The following is a 16,529-nucleotide window of genomic DNA, read 5'->3' on the forward strand; positions in this document are numbered from 1 at the left end:
CCCAGGTGGGCGTGTCCACAGCTATGCTTCCAAACCATATTCTGCATGATTGTGCCACTTTTAGGGTTTCCTGAAACATGATGAACGTTTTAGCAGTTTCTCAACAGTAAAAAAGTTGACAAAGCTGAATGGAAAACCTAGGCTGGGTCCATGCCTACTTGAGAGCCAGCTTGGTGTGGTGGTTAAGAGGGGCAGCGTCTAATCTTGAAAACCAAGTTTGATTCTCTGCTCCTCCCCATGCAGCCAGCTGGGTGACCTTGGGCCAGGCAGTTTTCTCAGATCTCTCTCAGGCCCACCTACCCCTCAGGGTGCCTGTTGTGGGGAAAGGAAGGGCAGGCAATTGTAAACCACTCTTACATTCATTCAGGTAGTAAAAAGCGGGGTACAAAACACCAACCCTTCTTCTAGTATCCTCCCAACCACTACAATATGCATTTAAAAAAACTGCTCCAACCCCCCCCTAAAAAAATTTGCAATGAGGCAATCAAGGTGAAAGGCATCATTAGAGAAACACAACTTAAAGCCCCTTTAAGTAGGGGTGCGTTGAAAGGGGGGAAAGTCATTATAATTTGAGATCCAGGTTTCAGAAGGATGCTCTTTAGCCATTTAATCCTGATTTTTTATAGGGCAGCACTAATTTGTGATTCAAGTCCATGCTTTTTCCCAATTCCAGAATTCTAGTATTTTCAATAAGAGAACCAATTTTAGGTTATGCTGTTTTTAAAAAGAAAATTGGTACCAAATTTGCACACAATGTTGTCCTCCCTCTAATCTAAAGATCCTCTACGTTTCACATGTGGTGGAAGTGTAAAACCCAAAAAAGGACGTGAAAAGAAATACATGGAGAAATGCAGAATATTTTAAAGCTGAAATTTCTCAGGGAAGCTGTGACTATGTTATTATCTGCCAAAAATTTATTTCTGCAGCAAAATGGAAAGCAGACATTTGCCAATGATTAGAAGAACGGAAAAAACAATTTGCTGAGTATATTGTGATGGCAAAACTAACATCTTATTTGAGAAACAGATCAGTTAACGAAATCTGAAGAGCGATGGAGTCTGTATTATTTGTAAGGGAACAGGAAACAAATCTAGAAAGACATTTTAAAAATTATATAAATGTATTGCAATGAAGAATTTGAATATGTAGTTTTAACTGTATATTGGGTGGTAAACCTGGCTTTGTTACTGTAGGTCATGTGAAAACACCCTATAGTGAAATCCTCAAGTTCAGAAAACTGTAAGGTAGTCCACATTTTGAGCTTTGTGTGTAAATTCTTAATAATTGGTCACAATCCAGTCAAATTTCACTTCACAAACAGCATTTTTTAAAAGTTTTATTGATTTTCACGTACTTAACTCTGGCCTGGTGAAATCAATAGCACTTAACGTTACTTAATTTTGGCAGGTTCACAGCACTTCCACTGTATTTCACACGGACGTATAATAATATGCAGGCGCCCTATTCTAGGGAATAGGCTGAAGTCTAAATTAAGGAAAAACAGATAAAGGATTACAGGTGGCCTTGAAATAAGTTGGTTTAATTGGGATATTAATTTTGGTTCCCCTGAATCCTCACCCGTGTAGCATTTCTCTTCTATGGGGCGTTGCCAAACGGGGGTGGGGTGTTTTTTAATTGTTTTACTGTATTTTGTTTTGTTTTTACTGAATTTCTGTATTTGAAACTCTGGTGTTAACTGCTGTGAGCTGGCTGGCCAGGAGCAGTGGCCTACAAATGGAATGAAATAATAAACAAATAATGAAATGATATATTCATGTACATTTTAACATTATGCTTAGAATGACTATTGTGCCTATTGTTCTTATATACCCTCCCTGAGCCTTCAGGGAAGGGTGGGTTTTAAATAAAATCATATTGTTATTATTAGACATCTTTTTATGACTCTGAAATTTGTTATCTACTAAACAATTCCATCTCGTAGAAACATATTCATAGAATCACAGAATCATAGAGTTGGGAGGGACCTCCTGGGTCATCTAGTCCAACCCCCTGCACTATGCAGGACACTCACAACCCTATTGCTCATCCACTGTAACCTGCCATCCCCTTGAACTCATTAAACTCTGAAAATGAGTTAGGATCTCACTCAGTCTAAGTGGTGCCCATCAGGTAGCAAATTTCACAGTATGTGACTTGAGTAAACATGAGACAAAGAAAGATATATGGATAACATTCAACGAATCAGAGAGTTGGAAGGGGACCACTGGGGCCATCTAGTCCAACCTCCTGCTCAATGCAGGATCAGCCTCAAGCATCCATGGAATAAAATCATAGAATCATAGAGTAGGAAGAGCCAGACAAACCATCTAGTTTAACCTCCTGCTCAATGCAGGATTCAGCCTACTGCCCTGTTTACAGTCTAGGATAATCAACTTGATTTCCACCCATTTCTGATTTCAGAAAGGAAGCAGAGTTTTGGAGGCCTCCAACACTTAGCCTGACCTGGATGGCCCAAGCTAGCCCGATTTCATCAGCTCTTGGAAGAGAAACCGGGTCCACCCTAGTTAGGACTTGGATGGGAGACCACCAAGGAAGACTAGTACTCCTACAAAAAGGCCAGCAATAGCAAGCCACCTCTGTTTGCCTCTTGCCTTGAAAAATGTATCAGGTCCCCATAACTCTGGTGTGACTTGGTGGCACTGTCCTCCACCAACAACAACACTTAGATGATCCATTCTTGCAAGATTTGACCCTTCCTCTAGAGTTCAGTGACATCAACTTCAGTGAGGTACACCTGGCCTCGACCAGGGTCACGGCCTTTTCGGTCCTGGCACTCACCAGGTGAAAAGAGCTCATGGAAGAGCTGAAGACCCTACCAGAGCTATCCCAGTTCTGTGGATCCTGCAAGATGGAGCTCTTCCACCAGGAGTTCAGTTAAGGCCAGGGCATGGAAGATCTATACGGCCCTTCCTCTAAATCCCAAATTCTCAAATATTTGAACGTCTATCTAACTAACCATTTGACACCTACCTTGTGGCATGAAATCAGGCTATATGGGGCTGTCAGGGGACGGTTGGGATTTTACTGCTGTCGTGTGATTTTACTGTGTTTTTATCATTCTGTTGTAAACCGGCATGAGCCCGCTGAGAGTCAACAAGTCTAATAATAAATAAAATCTGTTCCACTTAATATTTCCGGTAAGGCAAAGGAGGAGGAGCTTGTCTCATGGCTTAAGTGCCACTCAGTGCTTAACACCCACTCAGGACAGCTGTCCCGCCCCTGAGTGCCTCCTCCTCCAACCGGCTTACCTATCTGTCCAGAACCCAGCCAATCGCCTTCTGTCCCCCACCCTTGACTATCCCCTCCCACTTCCCTTCGAGGCTCGGAGGCTGCAGATCCCTGCTGCATGAGAGCAACCCCTGCCGGTGACTACCCTTCCCAGGAGGCCTCCATCTGCAGCCTTTCCAGGTCCTGGGGGGAAGGAGAGGCCATTTGCAGAGTTCTTCTACCACACCCACTCCAATCTAGTACCCATTGTATTCCTGAATGCATTGGGCTTTGTCCCTAGTATATAAATAAAACCATTCCTTTATTACCTTGCAGTAGTACCATATTTCGCCGCTGTACGTTACAGCTATGTTCTATGCAAGGCAGTTAGTAAGGTGTGATTTGATTTTAGAAATGAATAGTGAGCACATAGCAGGAGCTAACATGGATTTTCAACCTTCAGGGAACTTTCACTACGTTGACTTGATTCCTAAGGATCCCCTCTGGTTCCTGCTGAGTTCTTGGACTCTTACTCTGTATGACAAAAGAATATATGACAGAAGTCCATTTGAGACACTCCTGCAATTCTATTTCATATGGGACAGTGAGTCATAGGAAACGTCTGCTGTTAGCGGTATTCTCACTGAAGAATCTCTAAAAAGCTTTCGGGAGACCTAGTTGTGATCCTCAGGATCCCTACCATCCCAAAATAGCACCAAAAAATATCCTGTTCATCAGCAGTTCTCAACCTGGGGGTCGTGAGTCGACCCCACCAAACAACCACAACACTCCCCAACCGAGCCCCGCATGCAGACCTGACACTCCACTGGCCCTATAGGGATGCAGCAGAGCAAGCCTGGGGCCAATCACTGCAGTGTCTCCGAACGATCGATCCGCCGTGACCCAAAGGGGGTCACGGCATTAGGAAGGTTGAGAACCACTTCTGTACATGATCTGTGGGCCCATCTGTAGCTGAACCTCTTTTGTCTTCTACAAACAGAATTATTTCAGTGCCTAGGAACTGTATAGCAGGCTGTCTCAACCAGGGTCTCCCAACAGCTCTGGAAGGGTTTCCTGAATGGGTGGGAATTACTTACATATTTTTAATTTATTAAATATGTATTGGGTGATATGACCATATATAGTCCTATCGTCTTGCCTTCCCAAAATGGCCAATGAAGAGCCTAGAAGGGGTGGGGTGGGGAGAGGGGGAGGGGCCCAGGTGGGCATGTCTACAGCTCTGCTTCCCAACCATATTCTGGACATCCTAGAATCATAGAATCATAGAGTTGGAAGGGGCCACACAGGCCATCTAGTCCAACCGCCTGCTCAATGGAGGATCAGCCCAAAGCATCCTAAAGCATCCAAGAAAAGTGTGTATCCAACCTTTGCTTGAAGACGGCCAGTGAGGGGGAGCTCACCACCTCCTTAGGCAGCCTATTCCACTGCTGAATCAGCAATGCAACACTATGATTTTTTTAAAAAAATCCTTCTATGCATAAAAGTTGCTATTAATGTGGGAGGCTCAAATAGTCCCACCAAAAGGTAACGAATATTCGGAACAGGGTCCTTTGTTGCCATTTCCACGTTTGCACCGCCGCAAAGGCCCACCTTTGGCGTCTCTCGAATGGGGAAAAAAAAATCAAGCGCATCCAGAAACAGCAAGCCATTCAGTGCGAGATGCCAAGCCAGCTGCCTGTGACAGATGCCGTCATTTAAGGTGGCATGGAAAAGGAGGTTGGCGGAGGGAAAGCAAATGAAAGATCCCGAACAAAGAGGCATTTCGGCAAATCCTAACCTAGGCGAGTACTGGGGTGATTCTTTAGGAGGAACTCCTTTGATTGGATACTTCTTATGCCGGGGAGTTGATGGGGGCGGGGGCCCCACAATCATATCTATCCTGGCGAAAATAAATGAGAAGAAAAAAAGACACCAACAAAATGCATAATGAAGCCACACAGAAACGAGAGAACGTTCGGTCTGAGGCTGCGGAGAAGAACACACAGACACACAAAGAAAAAAAAGGCCGGGAAGGGGGGGGGGAAATTGGACATTATATATCGCTCGGAACAGAAGGCAATAAAATCATAGCACTTGATCAGCTGGGATCGATCAATTGAAAGTGTTTCGAAGTTTGCGAACCGCAACAGGACAATAGCTCTTCCACTAAACGAGGCAGCTTTTCTCCAATGAACAGCAAACACATGCTAAGAGAAACCTGGTACGTTTCTGACGATATTCCATTGGAAAGACAGGCTCCTTGCTTTGACAACACATGGAATGCATTCTCCCATTGTTGCGGGAGGGAGGAAACAAGCTTGGAAGGAGGCAGACACACCCGTGGATGGGATGGGATAAGAGAGCGGGGAACAAGATGTTTTAGAGATACGAATGCTATGGGACGTTTCACAAAAGCAGCGAGGGACATGGCTGGTGGAAATGAGTAAAGGCATGGAAACATCCGAGGCATTGATAACATCGTGTTGAGTCTTATCGAATGCCGTTGCAGGTCCTGGGATTCCTTCCTGTGCGGGGTTTTATAATCTAACAAACCAATATTCGCTGTGCAATATTCGCTGGAGAGCCAGTTTGGTGTAGTGGTTAGGAGTGCAGACTTCTAATCTGGCATGCCAGGTTCGATTCTGCACTCCCCCACATGCAGCCAGCTGGGTGACCTTGGGCTCGCCACGGCTCTGATAAAACTGTTCTGACTGAGCAGTGATATCAGCGTTCTCTCAGCCTCACCCACCCCACAGGGTGCCTGTTGTGGGGAGAGGAAAGGGAAGGCTACTGTAAGCCGCTTTGAGTCTCCTTCGGGTAGGGAAAAGCGGCATATAAGAACCAACTCTTCTTCTTCTTCTTCTTCAAAGCAGAAATCACAGTTTTAGCTTACGACATTGGTATCAGTTTCTCATTTCAAATGTTGTCCACGCAAAGGTTCATTTCGCTGGATTTTCTAACCTGGGTCATTCCAGAGTTTCTGGGAGAAGAGATGTTTCTTTGAGCTGGGAAGGACTGAAACTGTTTGAAACTGTGGAGAATTCTTCTAGGATGTTTGTAAATTGAGAGGTCACTTTTTGGAGACACTCACTTAGACATGGTCCCGTTTCTACGAGTCCGCTAAAGAAGCAAGAGCCAAGCGAAACAGGGGTTTACAGAGCATGTGGACAACAGTGTAACATTTGAAACGAGAAACGGATAAGAATTTTGCAAACATAATCTGTACTTGTTCTAGGAAATTGAATATAATATTTTCGTTAAAAAATATTTTATTTGTGCAGTTGGATTTACCATGCAGGGCATTTTTGCTCAGGGGTTTCTGGTTTGTTGTGTTAGTTCCACACACCTTGCAACCCTCTTGTTGACTTTTTGCTGACAGTTTTGTTTTACAACCAGCCTGGACAGCTAGTGGAGCAGGACGGCCAGCAAAGAGATGTTGCCGAATACCTTCCCCTCCAGAAATTTTTTCCAGCTCAAAATGGCCCTTTGAAAGTGAAAGGAAAAAAGTGGGCTGCCCCCAGCAATACGTCACCAAACAAAAAGGGAAAAAATTGCTAGGTGATAAGAAATAATTTTGAACGGTATGGATAAGGTCTTTGTACAATAAATCTATTTCCCATCACCTGTTTTTTTTTTCCCCTCCGAACGTGACCCTTTTGCCTGGAAATATACCTACGGACTGGAATTTCCCCATGGATGTAAAAGCAGGTTTCAAATTGCCATTATGAACCGTAGAACAATTGGCAGGAGGCTTAGGTCACCCCATTGTCCTACCAGCAAACTCTGATTTTAGGAATTGGTTTTAATTCGCAAGCCCTGACTAGATCGATCTCATCAGAGCTTGGAAGTGGCCATGGTCAGAACTTCGATGGGAGACCTCCGAGAAAGACTGGGGTTGCTTTGCAGAGGGAGGCAACCGCCAAGCCATCTCTGCCCTTGAAAAATCCCTTGTGGGGCTGCCACGAGTCAGCTGTGATTTAATGACACACAATGGTTATTAAATACAGATTTCCTTTTGAGTGTTGTTGGATTCGCAGCTGAAGTTCAGCCTCAGCTGCATTGGGCAAAGGAAATTGATGGCCCGTTTCCCCAACAGAAATTCACACGGAATTGTGTCGGTCGCTCGAATCATCCTGGCAAGCGAGGAAGGGGGTTTTGCTCATCTTTCGCATCTGCGACCATTAGCCAGAGAAACAGGAAAGAGTCCTCCTCTCCGCTTAGTCAGGTGGAAATGGATAATCGGCTGACTCGAGTCTGTTACATGGAGCAACTCGCTAAAGGGTTGCTGGTATTTGGCCGGCATGCCGAGCATTCGGTGAAACCATTCGGGTTCAGCTTTATGGACGAACAAGTTGGTGGAGACAGACGTAGGAAGCACGAGGGTTTAGAAGCCCTTGCCAGAGAGTAGTTGGCCCACCAAAACAGGACAAGAGAGGCCTCTTAGGCAAAGATTGCAGCATTGTCCCCCTACGTTAGGGTTGCCAGTCTCCAGGATCTCCCGGAATTACAGCTGACCTCCAGAATATGCAGATCAGTTCCCTCGAGAAAATGGCTGATTCGGAAGGTGAATTCTGACAGTCTACTCTGCTATCCTCCCCAAACGCCACCCTCCCCAGGCTCCACCCCCAAATCTCCATGAATATCCCAACACGGAGTCGGCAACCCTCCCGTACAGCTGGAAGGAATCATCTTTCAAAATGGCGGGATCCAATGATCTCTCCCTTTGCCTACTGACAAAGCGATCAGGATCGCCACCAGTCCGTTGGCCTTAAATAACCCCAGAAGGGGAAAAACAAAAGCCCTGCCAAATCCGCTCCGGAGGAAGACACTGGAAAAAAACACGGTGCCTCCTCACCTTCTGTCCTCCTTTGGCTTAGCCAGAGCTAATCAAGTTTGGTTCAAGCACAGACTAGAAAATCCATTTACTAGACGGAGTGTCTTGTCAATCACTCCTGTCCTTACGGATAACTCTGACATTTAGCAGCAAAAACAAAAAAAAAGTCTGGCACAACAATCTGTTTCCCCGAAATCTTTTTTGCTAAAATCTACCCATGAACAGTTTATCAGACTTGTGGAAGCTATGCCCCCCCCCCTGCAAATGAGGGACAGGTAATGTGGCGGTTAAGAGAGGCAATCTCTAATCTGAAGATCTGGATTTGATCCCCCACTCCTCCACATGCAGCCTTCTGGGTGACCTTGGGCTAGGCACAGTTCTCTCAGAGCTCTCTCACCTCCCTCACAGGGTGTCTGTTGTGGGGAGAGGAAGGGGAGGTGATTGCAAGCCCCTTTAGGACTCCTTTGGGTAGTAAAAAGCGGGGTACAGAACTGCAGCTCTTCTCCTTCACTTGCAGCTGAACAAGACTCGTCTAGCAGAGGAAACTCTGTGGCTGAACCCCACCAAAGGTAGCTTTGCCTTGACTCTTCTGAAAGAGCTCCCATGAACGCTACTCACTGCCGTGAACACTTGCTCTTCTGCTGAGACTTCCACCTGTGCAAAGGCCCGAGGATCACCTTGCACAAGTGGACATTTGGGTGGGACGTGAAGCACGCTCCACTGCAGAGACGATCAAGCATTCATGGAACTCTTTCGCAGGACATCTCCTGTCCACTTTGCTAAAATGGCTAAAATCGGTTTCCAAGCAGAAGAATACGTTTGCCATTAGACTCTGAAGCTGCCTTATCCTTCGTTATTCAGGTCACTATTGTCCAGCCTCACAATAGCTCTCTGAGGTCTCAGGCTGAGGTCTTTCACACCCCTATTATTGGACTCCTTCAACTGAACATGTTGGGGATCGAACCAGGGACCTTCTGCATGCAAAGCAGAGGATTTTCCACTGAGCCATAGCCCCACCCAAAGAGAGGACAATTTTTTTTCCTTTGATCCCTTCGCCAGATACAGAATTCAAGGCCTTCGTCAGATCTTAGTCTTTTCCAGTGTTTCTTTCCAGTGCTCTTTACTGGCTGTCCTTAATCACGTCTGCAGGGCCTACAAGACAGAGCTATTCCGCCAGGCCTCTTATGGAGGCCAGGAATAGAACATTTCTTTGTTTGTTGGCTTGTTTATTAGATTTTGAGACCGCTCTCCCGGTGAGCCAGATCAGGGCAGTGTACAAAAAATACGCTAAGGAGAATAATAAAATGCACAACGTCGATTGGCTGTCCTCCCTTGTAAAAATCCTCCAAGGAAATCCATCAAAACATCAAGGGGAAATACATCTGCCCCAAATGGAGACCCTCTTTGATATTGACTATTTGGCATTTAGTATTTAATACTTACAGGCAGTTGGGTTCTATTCCATATTGTTTTTAATGTAATACTTGATTTTTAAGTTTATTGTATTTTATGTCCAGATAGCACCCCCCTGAGTCTTATAGGAAGGGCGATACTGAAAAATAAAGATGTATTATTATTATTATTATTATTATTATTATTATTATTGATAATAATAATAATAATAATTGTTACAGTCAGGTATTTGACAGGGAGATGGTGTTCTGCTGATCAAGAACTAGCCAAGTTTTTGGGAACTACATTCTTCTTGTTCCAAGTAACACTGTCTTTTGTAGCTGAGCTGGGGTTCCTCTGCTCAGGTCCCAAAACAAATAACAATAATAATAATGTCTGTATAGAATGGAAATAACAATACTACTACTATTTTTGTATTACACCTTTCCCTGGATGGATGGGGCTGATCACATCAAGTTTAAAACCATCATCAAATACAAATAAATTCCATATATAATAAAGTAAAGGTAAAGGTAAAGGTAAAGGTATCCCCTGTGCAAGCACCGAGTCATGTCTAACCCTTGGGGTGACGCCCTCCAGCGTTTTCATGGCAGACTCAATACGGGGTGGTTTGCCAGGGCCTTCCCCAGTCATTACCGTTTACCCCCTAGCAAGCTGGGTACTCATTTTACCGACCTCGGAAGGATGGAAGGCTGAGTCAACCCTGAGCCGGCTGCTGGGATCGAACTCCCAGCCTCATGGTCAGAGCTTCCGACAGCATGTTGGCTGCCTTCCCACCCTGCGCCAAAAGAGGCTCTAATAAATTAAACATTAATGAAAATTATAAATTTGATTTTGGCTTTTAAAATTATTTTTAAAGCCACCTCTCCTTTACAAATTAGAATCTACCTTGCAGGGCAAAAACTTGCACAGGTACAAACAGATATCAGAATGTCCAGCTGTTTCATAAGACTTCGAAGGACTGCTCCAAAATTTCCAATGACAACAGGCACAATGGACCCCATCTTCCCCCAGTGGCGCTGTTACTCTATTAATTGATCTTGGTATTTAGTGATCTTCTCCTGTTCTTTCTTTTCTATTCTACTGTGTCTTGGAACGGCAGTGTCAATGAGCCATGCCCTATTACTCACAAGTATGGTTTCAGAGATGTTATGTTCCAACTGCTTATCTATTTGCAACCGAAAGTCCAAAAGAGTCTGCTTCGTCTGGTCTGATATGCTGTTGTTGTTACAAATGTGCAGCCAGATTTGAAGAGGTTAGGATTGGCTGAAATGGCCATCACTGATTTCATTTGAGAGAAGCCAACAACTTTCTTGAAGATTAGCTGGAAACCACTTATTGACTTCTTGTAGGAAACAGAAAAAAAATGACTGGGTGACTTGTGGTTTTAGAGATTAAAGAAAGCACATGCAGAATTAATTCCAATTTCTGTCTTCTTAAGGTTGGAATAAATGGATAAATCTGATGTATAGGTTATAGTTTATGATGTGGGTGGCTGGAGTTGCAAGAGCCTCTTGTGGTGCAGAGTGGTAAGGCAGCAGACATGCAGTCTGAAAGCTTTGCCCATGAGGCTGGGAGTTCGATCCCAGCAGCCAGCTCAAGGTTGACTCAGCCTTCCATCCTTCCGAGGTCGGTAAAATGAGTACCCAGCTTGCTGGGGGGTAAACGGTAATGACCGGGGAAGGCACTGGCAAACCACCCCGTATTGAGTCTGCCATGAAAACGCTAGAGGGCATCACCCCAAGGGTCAGACATGACTCGGTGCTTGCACAGGGGATACCTTTACCTTTACCTGGCTGGAGTCTCAAAAAAGTATTGTAATGAAGTTTTTTCGGTCTGTTCTTTGTTCTATTCTATTATTTTATTTTTTTCCCCTTTTTACTTGTACTCCCCCCCTCCCTCTTTCAAAATTTGTATAAACATCCCTAATAAAAGCCTAATAAATAGATAGCCAGAAAAGGACACTGAAAGAACCCTTGAGAAAACTGGCACCTGAACAGATTCTCAAATTCTATTTCTGATGAAGGGATCAAGGGAAAATTGTCTGTGGGACTAATAATAGATTCAAGGGGGTAGCCATGTTGGTCTGAAGCTACAGAACAAATGTTGCGTCCAGGGGCACCTTTAAGACCCACAAACTTTTATTCAAGGTATATGAGCTTTTGTGTGCATGCACACTTCCTCGGATACAATGTGCGTGCACAAGAAAGCTCCTACCTTGAATAAAACTTGGTTCGTCTTAAAGGTGCCCCTGGACGCAACATTTGCTATTTGAATAATATCAGCCAAAGGGAGCTGAATTTTCCTTCGGCATGAGACAACGGAGTGGACTTCCTGGAACAACCTGTGCCTGCATTTCAAAGGTGTACCTACTGGTTGTCATACCTGCTGCAGACTGAGCCCCAAAGACCTCACTCTCAAGAATACGAACTCCGTACCAGCAGCCCACACAGAAATAGCCCTTCCCCACCATGCCTGGCGGCTTTTAACCGGAGGTACAACAGGTGGAGAACTGAGGAAGTGGTGGCCAAAACAAACAACCATTGCCGGAAGGCTGCATGCAGAAAGAGGAGAAACTCTTGCCTGGACTGTAGGTTTTTGATCCGGGAGAGCATATCCAGATGTCCTGCAGAGTACTGCTCAATGACGTCCATCACATCGTAAGGCCGCAGGCTCTCCTTGAACTTCCGCTTGGAAACCAGAAACCTCATGATGCTGAAGCGGAAAGGGAGAAAGGGAGGCAGGTAAAAATCTCAGCCTGTGCACAAGTGTGCATTTCCCCGGTGAGCCATCTCTCCTCTGCTGACCCTATGCACACACAGGGACGCATAAAGCTGCCTTCTGCTGAATCAGATCCTTGGTCCGTCACGGTCAATAAAGCCCACTCAGACTAACAGTGGTTCTCCAGGGTCTCAGGTGGAGGACTTTCACATCACCTGTTACCTGGCCTGCTCAGCTGGAGATAGAATCATAGAATAATAGAGTTGGAAGGGACCTCCTGGGTCATCTAGTCCAACCCCCTGCACTATGCAGGACACTTACATCCCAATCGCTCATCCACTGTAATCTGCCACCCCCTTGAACCTTCGCAGAATCAGCCTCTCCATCAGATGGCTATCCAGCCTCTGTTTAAAAATCTCCAAAGATGGAGAACCCACCACCTCCCGAGGAAGCCTGTTCCACTGAGGAACTGCTCTAACTGTCAGGAACTCCATCCGGATGTTTAGACGGAATTTTTGTTGAATTAATTTCATCCCATTGGTTCTGGTCCATCCCTCTGGGGCAAGAGAGGGCAATTGTGCTCCATCCTCTATATGGCAGCCTTTTAAATACTTGAAGATGGTTCTCAGATCCCCTCTCAGTCGTCTCCTCTCCAGGCTAAACACACCAAGCTCCCCCAACCTTTCTTCATACATCTTGGTCTCCAAACCCCTTGCCATCTTTGTTGCCCTCCTCTGGACACGCTCCAGTTTGTCTACATCCCTCTTCGATTGGGGTGCCCAAAACTGACACAGGACTCCAAGGGAGGCCGAACCAGAGCAGAGTTCCTGTATGTCTACTCTGACTGGAAGTGACTCTCCAGGGCCTCAGGCAGAGGCCTTTCCTGTCACATCCTCTCTGATCTTTTTTAGCAGGCCGTGGTTGGTTTTGAACCTGGGACCTTCTGCATGCCAAGCAGATTCTCTACCACTGAGCCACAGCCCAGAGCCTGACATAGCCCACTCAGCAGGGAAGGGTTTTCCTAGCGTGTTCCTCTTCACAGTAATGGTCACCGTTCGATCCCTCTCGTACCAAACCGCCCTGATGCCAACTTTGAGGCCCGGCGTCAGGTCTTCCGTCACAAATTCACAGTTGCAGCTCTTGTTGTCATCGGGGATGTCTTCTCCAGGGAGACTGACTTCTACAAAGAAAGATCAAATGAAAAGGAGAGCAAGACACTTAGTGCAGCCTGCAAGGGGTATGAAGAAGAAGAAGAAGAAGAAGAAGAAGAAGAAGAAGAAGAAGAAGAAGGAGAAGGAGAAGGAGAAGGAGAAGGAGAAGGAGAAGGAGAAGGAGAAGGAGAAGGAGAAGAAGAAGGAGAAGAAGAAGAAGAAGAAGAAGAAGAAGAAGAAGAAGAAGAAGAGTTGGTTCTTATATGCCGCTTTCCCCTACCCGAAGGAGGCTCAAAGCGGCTTACAGTCGCCTTCCCTTTCCTCTCCCATGGAACAAGCATCTCTACCTTTGCAGTTTACAACTCATCTCTGCCTCCTTCACTTTTCACTGCCCGGAGAAGTCTCCAAGGGGCTGACAATCAACTTCTCTCTCCCCGCAACAGCCACCCTGTGAGGTGGGTGAGGCTGAGAGAGCCCTGATACTACTGCTTTGTGAGAGCAGCACTATCAGGGCTGTGACTAGCCCAAGGTCACCCGGCTGGCTGCATGTCGAGGAGTGGGGAATCAAACCCGGATGGCTGGATTAGAAGCTGCCACTTTTAACCACCACACCAAGCAAACATTCAATTGTTACTTATTAATCCCACAGGATCTCTCTTGTTTTCTTTAAGCCATCTTTAGGACGTCAACCCTTATTTATCAGTTTTTACTATTATCATAAGAGCCTCTTGTGGCGCAGAGTGGTAAGGCAGCCATCTGAAAGCAAACTTTTTTGTCGTAATCCACCCTGAGCCCCCAGCGACGGGCAGAATACAAACTGAACTATAAATCTGTTCCACTTAATATTTCTGCTAAGGCCTAGGAGGAGGAGCTGGTCTCATGGCTTAAGTGCCACTCAGCGCTTAACACCCACTCAGGACGGCTGTCCCGCCCCTGAGTGCCTCCTCCTCTAACCGACTTGCCTGTCTGTCCAGCAGCCAGCCAATCACCTTCCGTCCCCCACCCCTGACCACCCCCTCCTCCTTCCACTTCGTTCCGAGGCTCGGAGGCTGCAGATCCCTGCCTTGTGAGAGCTGCCCCTGCTAGTGAGTTCCCTAACAGCTGCCTGCAGCCTTTCCAGGTCCTGAGGGGAGGGAGAGGCCATCCACAGAGTTCTTCCACCCTCCACCCCCAATCTAGCACCTCTTCTTCCACTACCTCCACCCCACCCCCAATCTAGTGCCTGTTGTATTCCTGGATGCAACGGAATTGGCCCCTAGTTATAATTAAACCCCCTTAGCATACCTACCCTGCCCTGGCACAAAGGTCAGATCTCACCTATGAATGCACCCTTCTGTGATGTTACATCCACCAGTTAGTGTTCTGATTGCATGTCACTTTGACATCAACATATGATGAAGAAATAGAGGTCAACGTAACAATTCCAATACTAACAGTGAAACTATTAACCAGTTAACTGTGACCCCCTAGGTTGGTGTCTTTGGGATTCAGTTCACGGGGAGGGATTTCTGGGGCCCCAGGAGATGCTGTCAGTTCAGTCGACCTCAATCAAATACCCGGCAGAAGGTAAAGGTATCCCCTGTGCAAGCACCGAGTCATGTCTGACCCTTGGGGTGACGCCCTCCAGCGTTTTCCTGGCAGACTCAATACAGGGTAGTTTGCCAGTGCCTTCCCCAGTCATTACCGTTTACCCCCCAGCAAGCTGGGTACTCATTTTACCGACCTCAGAAGGATGGGAGGCTGAGTCAACCTTGAGCCGGCTGCTGGGATCAAACTCCCAGCCTCATGGGCAGAGCTTCAGACTGCATGTCGGCTGCCTTACCACTCTGCGCCACAAGAGGCTCTTTTGCCGAGAGTAAGGTAAAGGTAAAGGTATCCCCTGTGCAAGCACCGAGTCATGTCTGACCCTTGGGGTGACGCCCTCTAGCGTTTTCATGGCAGACTCAATACGGGGTGGTTTGCCAGTGCCTTCCCCAGTCATTACCGTTTACCCCCCAGCAGCAAGCTGAGTACTCATTTTACCGACCTTGGAAGGATGGAAGGCTGAGTCGACCTTGAGCCCGCTGCTGGGATTGAACTCCCAGCCTCATGGGCAGAGCTTTCAGACTGCATGTCTGCTGCCTTATTACTCTGCGCCACAAGAGGCTCTACCCGGCAGAAGAGCTCCCACCAAATCACTGAAACCAAGAAACAAAACAAAATACCTTCTGAGTTCTGACGGGAGGCGGCTCCCTTGATGCGGAAAGCTTGCCGGGCTCGGCTTCGGTCCCCAAAACTCCAGCTCTTGGGCACTTTGCTTGGGCTGTCCTCGTTACTCTGGTCCGCGCTGGGAGACCTCCGGACAACCGTGGCCTGCGGGGAACCCTTAGCTTTCATGGTGGCACCCCGGGGGCTGGAGAAGACACGATCTTTCAAGCTGACCTTTTGACTGCACGCCGAGACAAATTGGAACAAGAGACAAAAATAGGGGAGGGGGAGGGAGACAAGCAGGGGAAGTCACTCCAAAAAACACCAAGGGCGGATCCCCTTCGGCCATTCAAAGATCAGCCGCCTTTTGAAGGGGCAGCGTTAGAAGCAGGAAGGTGTGGCTTTTGGAACTAGGTAGGTTTGAAGAGGTGACTCGGGGAAGGTCTCCATGGCCATGGTGGAAGATGAGGTTTGGGAGGGGTCTGTTCATTCAGCACGGGGGGGGGGGGGATCATGAAGGATGACCATGTGACCATGGAGGGAGGACCATTAACGGAAAGGCCAATGGAGATGGTGGCACAGTGCAAAGGGAGGAGAAGCTGCAGGGACACAGGGAACACAAATAGTTAGGATCTTGGTCCTAGACGTGCAATGTCCCCAATTGCTTGTTCCAGGCTTATTCAACCAGGGTTTTGTGAAACCCTATGGTTTCTTGATAGGCCTGGAAGGATTTCGTGAATGGGTGAGAGTTAATTTTTATTTTATATATATATATTTTAATTTGTTAGACTTATCGGGTGATATGAGCATATATAACCATGCTGACTTGTCCCCCCCCCCAAACAATGGCCAATGGTGGGCCTGGGGATGGGGGGGAAGAGGAGGGGCCCTGGGTGGTGGGTGTGTCCACAGCTCTGCTTCCCAACCATATTCTGAATAATTGCATCACTTCTGGGGTTTCTCGAAGCCCAAAGAATGTTTCAGGGGCTCCCATC

The 16,529-nt window shown here is 46.6% G+C and overlaps 1 protein-coding gene across 4 annotated transcripts in view; it reads right to left on the minus strand.

Annotated features, from left to right (window-relative positions):
* The window catches only part of KCNQ2 (potassium voltage-gated channel subfamily Q member 2), a 107,443-nt gene that overhangs the window by 14,879 nt on the left and 76,035 nt on the right, over positions 1-16,529 (minus strand). For 2 of the 4 annotated variants that reach the window (XM_077335842.1, XM_077335841.1), the window contains 3 exons: positions 15,552-15,775; positions 13,268-13,376; positions 12,059-12,190 (listed from right to left, as the gene is read on the minus strand). In XM_077335842.1, coding sequence (XP_077191957.1) covers positions 12,059-12,190; positions 13,268-13,376; positions 15,552-15,775 — 465 coding nt within the window. Of the gene's footprint in view, positions 1-5,026; positions 5,129-12,058; positions 12,191-13,267; positions 13,377-15,551; positions 15,776-16,529 lie in introns of all 4 variants that reach the window. The other 2 variants (XM_077335844.1, XM_077335843.1) reach the window with 2 other exon arrangements.

The sequence above is a fragment of the Paroedura picta genome, chromosome 4 (genome assembly GCF_049243985.1).
Source record: "Paroedura picta isolate Pp20150507F chromosome 4, Ppicta_v3.0, whole genome shotgun sequence".
NCBI lineage: Eukaryota > Metazoa > Chordata > Lepidosauria > Squamata > Gekkonidae > Paroedura > Paroedura picta.